Here is a 7,082-nt window from a genome sequence, read left to right as displayed (position 1 = left end):
AGGGCGAAATTCCAAGGAAGAAAAACGTGTAAAACCAGTGTCCAAAACGGCCAGCCCTATATGGTATATATATAGCCACGTTGTTTTAGGTTAAAACCCTTTTTCCAAAACCTGTTAGGTTTTCTTCTTCCACTAAGGAAAGATTTCCTTTATTTCCTATTATTTAGGCACAGTAGGGACCACATAATTTAATTAAAAAGGCTTCCTATTATGGAATTAATTTCGAAATTTAAAATTAATTTCTACCATAATAAATCACGAATTATTCCACTAAAATTCATAATTGCACTCCTTAGTTCAATTTCGAATTTTTTTCATAAAATCTTATTTAACTTCCCATGTTAAGATTCAGATACTAACCAATCAAATCAAATTACTGACAATTTAATTTATCGATTACTTCTTTAGACTTTCGCTTAACTTATTTCATGTGTCGGATACAAAATTCACCGACCGGGTTTACACATGAAAACTTATAAGCTTTTATAAAGGAGTACCATCAATCTCAAAAATAGAGACATGGATTTTATCAACTAATTATTATTTCACCAATGTATATCATTATTGTCCAATTTACCAGGCTTATTGACCCACGAAAGTGTCTCTCCTTTTAATAAATCAAAACAATAATTGACACACACAACTAATAATAATTATATCAAGATTAAGAGTATAAGTACATTGAATGGACTAGAGAAATTATCTTATTAAGTCGGTATAAAATACTTATCTCTACTTGATTCGTTCAATACATACAAAATGTACTAGCACAAGAAGTCGGAATTAAACCATTCTCATAATCAAAATAAATTATATTTAATCTTGTGCTACAACCTTTCCGATGCTTTGTCCAATTCCATCATTAGATTGTGAACATAAATTTTATTACTTATAAGAACCGATGATTTAATCTTCCGTGTATAAGCTAAACTCTATACACTAAATCATCTACTATATAAGCAACAGAAGCATAAACAAATACATGATCTATTTAAATTAAAATTTTATTGAATTGAATAAATAAATAAACAATTATTCCATAAAGAATACTATAACAATACACATGGTTTATAGTATATCCTAACAATCTCCCACTTAGACTCATAACCATGCGTCTACAATTCTAACACCCATTCCGTCAACATGCCTATCAAAAGTTTTCTGTGGCAAGCTCTTAGTAAACGGGTCCGCCAAGTTGTTCTCTGACGCAATCTTGGTGACTACTACATCTCCTCTTTGCACTATTTCAAGAATTAAATGATATTTATGCTCAATGTGCTTTTCTCTTTTATGGCTTCGTGGCTCCTTCGAATTTGCATCCGCACCACTATTATCACAATAAAGTGTTATTGGTGGTTGAATCGAGGGAACCACACCCAACTCTCTTAGGAAGTTCCCGAGCCAAATCGCCTCTTTGGCTGCCTCAGAGGCTGCCACATATTCGGCTTTCATGGTGGAATCAGCAATACAAGTTTGCTTGATGCTCCTCCAACTTATGGCTCCACCTCCCAAAGTAAACACATTTCCTGAGGTAGACTTTCTAGAATCTCTATCTGATTGGAAATCCGAATTAGTGTACCCAATAGGCACAAGGTCATCTGAATGGTAGACTAGCATAAAATCCCTAGTCCTTTTCAGGTACTTGATTATATGCTTAACTGCTGTCCAATGCTTTCTCCCAGGATTAGACTGAAATTTGCTAACAACGCCAACGGCAAAGCAGATATCATGTCTAGTACATAACGTAACATACATCAAACTCCCCACAACAGATGCATAGGGGACCTCCTTCATCTTTTCTATCTCTTCATCAATTTTAGGAGACTGATCTTTAGACAAAGAAATTCCATGCCTGAAAGGGAGAAATCCTTTCTTGGAATCATGCATGCTAAACCTGTAGAGTATTGTATCAATATAAAGAGCCTAGGATAAGCCTAATATCCTTTTCTTGCGATCTCGCAAGAACTTGATCCCAAGGATATGAGCCGCTTCTCCCAAATCTTTCATATCGAAGTGCGTGGACAACCACTGTTTAATTGAACCCAACATGCCCACATTATTTTCTATGAGCAATATGTCATCTACATATAAGATTAAAAATGCTACTTTGTCCCCATCCCACTTTTTGTATACACAAGACTCGTTAAGACACTGATCAAAACCAAAAGTTTTAATCGCCTTGTCAAAACAAGTGTTCCATGCCCTAGATGCCTGTTTCAGTCTATAAATGGACCTTTTAAGCTTACACAGCATGTGTTCCTTGCCACTTTCCATGAAACCGTCTGGTTGTGTTATATAGATGCACTCATCAAGACTACCATTAAGGAAAGTTTTCTTGACATCCATTTGCCAAATCTCATAATCATAATGAGCAACAATGGATAAGAAAATCCTAATAGACTTAAGCATGGCTATCGGCGAGAAGGTTTCCTCATAATCGATCCCTTCTTTCTGAGTAAACCCTTTCATTACAAGCCTTGCTTTAAAAGTTTGCACTTTTCCGTATATACCTCTCTTTTTCTTATAGATCTACTTGAATCTAATGGGTTTAACCCCATCAGGTGATTCTACAAGATGCCAGACTTGATTAGAGTGCATAGACCCCATCCCTGATTTCATAGCAGTAACCCACTTATCAATATCTTTATCTTGTAGTGCTTGGTCGTAATTGACATGTTAGGAAGTTGGCTCCTCATGGATCCTATCATATGATTCTCCCAAGAGCGTATAACGAACTAGCTATCTTATTTCTCTCCCACTACGACTACGCACTACATTAGTTGCAACTACACCATTATGATCTTGTGGTTGGACCACATCATTATCAGGAACCTGAGTCTCCATGTTATCCACAAGGATATCAACGACTTCATCCTGTTGTGTAGTTTGCTCAACATAACTCCTACTACTTTGTAGTAGTATGACTTCAGGCACTTGTTCTTGCGGGACATCAAGTCTATTGACATTTCTCCCACTACTAAAATGCAATGGAATGTCAAAATCGACTTTCGGGGTTTGCATTTGGTCGTTTTGTTTTTCAGATGACTGAGTTTCCATTCCTTTGCTAAGTTCATGTAAAACAAGTTTACTTCTTGGAACATGGTTCATCAAATAGTCCTCTTCAAGAAACTTGGCATTTGTGCTAACAATTACCTTTTTTTTTTCTTTCTTTAGGACAATATAATAAAACACCTTTCGTCCCTTTTGGATAACCCACAAACACACATACATTCGTTCTCGCCTCCAACTTATCTGTTTTCCCTTTTAGCACATGTGTCGGACAACCCCAAACTCGAATGTGCCGCAGACTAGGCTTGCGCCCAGCCCACAATTCTATAGGGGACAAAGGTACTGACTTTGAAGGAACTAAATTCAGAACGTAATTTACTGTTTCTAAGGCATGTCCCCAAAAGGACGAAGGCAAACTGGAATAACTCATCATTGATCTAACCATTTCCATAAGAGTCCTATTTCTTCTTTCAGCTACACCATTTTGTTGTGGAGTTTCAGGTGCATATAATTGAGAGGTTATTTCACATTTTGATAAATAATTAATGAATTCCGCAGAGAAGTACTCCCCACTACGATCAATTCCGCAGAGAAGTACTCCCCACTACGATCAGATCGTAGTGTCTTGATATATTTATTATGTCGCTTTTCAGTCTCTGTCTTAAATTTTTTGAACTTTTCAAAACATTCAGACTTTCGACGCAATAAATAAATATATCCATACTTTGAGTAATCATCTGTGAATGTCACAAAATACTCAAAACCACCTCTTGGTTGGACATTCATTGGACCACACAAATCAGAATGAATTAACTCTAATTTATCACTTGCTTGATTTCCTTTTGAGGGGAAATTTCGTTTTGTTATTTTTCCTTCTAAATAAAATTCACAAGTTGGTAATGCCTCCACTTTTAATGAACTTAAAGGTCCATCCTTAACCAACCTTGAAATTCTGTTTAGATTTATATGACCCAAACTCAAGTGCCATAAATATGTTTCACTCAATTCAGAAGAACATTTTCTCTTATTTGGTAAATCAATATAATTCAGTTCTTTATGTTGTAACGGTTTAGGAATAGAGTCAACAATAAAAAGACCATTAATCAATGTAGCCGATGAGAGATAACGTTTATTATGACTAATAACACATTTATCAATATCATAAAAATTAATGTCATAACCATCTCTCATAGCGCTAGAAACTGAAATTAAATTCCTTCTAATGGAAGGTACATATAATGTGTCCTTTAAAGCTAAAACTCTATTACTACCAAACGAAATACTAATATTTCCTAATGCTAAAGCTGGGGCTGCCGAACCATCTGCTTGATAAACATTGATTTCTCCTCTACTTAGCTGTCGCGTTACCTGAAACCCTTGCAAATAAGTGCAGACATGATTAGTGGCTCCCGAATCTACACACCATGACATGGTAGAAACAACCGCTAAAAGAGTTTCAACGACAAGTAGATGTAAATTAGTTGGTTTATTATTCAACTAGGCCAAATAAGCTGGACATTGCTTCTTATAATGCCCAGGCTTCTTGCAGTGATAACACTTACCCTTAGCCTTTTTCACACCAGCAGTTGCACAACCAACAGAGGATTTTTGAGCCTTTTTCTTCTTCTGCCCGCCTCTCGGCTTAGAAGAAGAACCTGTCTCAAAATTCAATGCCACAGGGAGAGTTTGTTGCTTGATAATAGTCTCTGCCGACTGTAACTCATTCAGTAATTTCGCAAGTGACAAATCTATTTTGTTCATATTATAATTCAGGCGAAACTACTAAAAACTGTCAGGCAGAGTCTGCAGGATCATCTCAACCTAAGTATCCTTATCAATGTTAGCTCCAAGGACCTCCAGTTCATTCAGAAGACTCATCATCTTCAGAACATGGTCCCTAATAGATGAATCTTTAACCATTTTGGTATTCAGAAGAGATTTCATGGCAGTCTGCTTAGCCGCACAATTCTGATCTCCAAACATTTCTTTGAGATTTTCCAGAATGTCATAAGCAAACTCCATAGAGTGATGCTGATGTTGCAGAACATTTGACATAGATTCCAGAATTAACACCGCGCCATCTCATCAGCCTTAACCTATTTTTGGTAAGCTTTATATTCATCATCCGTAGCATCATCTCCAGGTTTTTCTGGACACACTTTATCGAGCACAAATTTGTACTCTTCAGCAATTAGGACAATATCCAAGTTTCGTTTCCAATCAACATAATTCGGACCCTCAAGTTTGTTTTAAGTAAGAATAGCAGTAAGGGGATTGAAAGCAGTCAATCTGAGAGACAATTAAATAAATAGATCAAAATCAGTCATATATTATTGAATATTAAAATTCAAAACACACTACATACGTATAATCCATGCACCTTGAACAACAAGTTTCGATGGGAAAAGAGCTATTCTTGCAACATACATATGTAATGACAGATTATTCACTCCATGAATTTAAACAGGCCATACTCAGATGGAGAGTAAACTGTTAATTTAAGTCAAGTGAATATCAACATTTAATATACTAGTCCCATTGAACCAACATGCATACTCAGATGGAGAGTAAATACAAGTAATCAACAACTAGTATAACCCAATGATTATCTATAATGAGTTTATCCGATATGAAAAAAGACCTACGTCTACGTGTAAAATTATTATATCACCAGAATTTAACCCTGGAGTCCATAGGAAATGATCCCTACCACCACTGGATTAAAAACAACTCAAAATATATTTTGAAAAATTTCCAGAAAATTTTAAAAAAATGTCCAAAACACCATCTAAACGACCCCGAAAGCCAGAAAAACGGCTTACATCATGAGCGAAGATGATGAGTATTGATCACTGGGCCGTTTCGCATGGACCTGCCAAGTTTCAGGTCAATCGGAGTCCGCCAACATCTTGACCTCCGATTTAATAGCCAATTCGGCCAAATAATGACTTTTGCGTTTTCCTTGGATTAACGAAAATTTTAAATTATTCTTATCAAATATCATCAACAATAAGCAGATATTACATGATTTTCAGAATAATCACAATATTCAAAACAAATATTCATCCTAAAAAACAGTGCAGTTTTACAGAAAAACAATCTTTGCATGTAATTCAAAACTTGCATATTAACATGATACTACCTTTTATGTTCATCCTAATCATTTAATTAGACGTGAGTAGGCTCTGATACCAATTGTTGGATCATGTATCGCAGCAGAAGCAATTATAGTATCATATTCATGTGTAAATTAAATAATTAGCACACACAGAGATTATTCGAGTTACCTCTTGAAGCGTGAACAAAGCAGATTAATCTCAGTCTCCAGTTCCAGAGTTGCAAGACCGAAACCCCAGCAAAACCTCCACAGTCTTCTACTGTGTTACCCAAATAATATCCAGAAAAAGAGAATTTCGGGTAGGCAAAATTCCAAGGAAGAAAAATGTGTAAAACCAGTGTCCAAAACGGCCAACCCTATATGGTGTATATATAGCCACGTTTTTTAGGTTAAAACCATTTTCCAAACCTGTTAGGTTTTTTTCTTCCACTAGGGAAATGTTTTCTTTATTTCCTATTATTTAGGCACAGTAAGGACCACAAAATTTAATTAACAAGGCTTCCTATTATGGAATTAATTTCAAAATTTGAAATTAATTTCTTGTTAGTAATCTATGTTCAAAATTAGAAAATCATGTAAAGTAAAAGAGAAACAGAAATGCATAGGAAGAACAAAATTAAATCCGAGCACACTGAATCACAGTGTGTCCTTAAGGAATTTAATCCCCTCACTGTTGCCCAAGGTTATGGATTAATTCCTCCCAAGATAGAACAGAATAACTATTCTGTGATAGCGGCACTACAAATCAAAGAACTTCAGCAAACTCAAAAAACGGAGCAAATCACACTTGACACTTATATTTATTTGGAAAATAATGCAACAATGTAGAAAAGAGTGGAGATGTTTTTAGATTTTTCATCTATAAAAAATGAGGCCAAGCCTCTAAATTTATAGACAAAAGAAGTGTGAGATGGAGAGGTGCAATCCAAAAGGTGCCTCTTCTATTTTCCATTCA

The 7,082-nt window shown here is 35.6% G+C and overlaps 1 protein-coding gene across 1 annotated transcript; it reads right to left on the bottom strand.

The window, feature by feature from the left end:
- Positions 1-2,739: 2,739 nt before the first annotated feature.
- LOC138905318 (uncharacterized) lies at positions 2,740-3,231 on the bottom strand. The gene has a single exon (XM_070193832.1). The coding sequence runs from the start codon at positions 3,229-3,231 to the stop codon at positions 2,740-2,742; it is 492 nt and encodes a 163-aa protein (XP_070049933.1).
- Between the last annotated feature and the right edge of the window lie 3,851 nt (positions 3,232-7,082).

This window comes from Nicotiana tomentosiformis, chromosome 1 (assembly GCF_000390325.3).
Source record: "Nicotiana tomentosiformis chromosome 1, ASM39032v3, whole genome shotgun sequence".
Taxonomy (NCBI): domain Eukaryota; kingdom Viridiplantae; phylum Streptophyta; class Magnoliopsida; order Solanales; family Solanaceae; genus Nicotiana; species Nicotiana tomentosiformis.
Note: the sequence above shows the minus strand (reverse complement) of the source record. Positions and strands in the feature narration are given on the sequence as shown.

What these genes read in the sequence shown, in the direction of transcription:
- LOC138905318 (XM_070193832.1), bottom strand. Translation starts at nt 3,231, where the DNA reads ATGTATGTGTGTTTGTGGGTTATCCAAAAGGGACGAAAGGTGTTTTAT.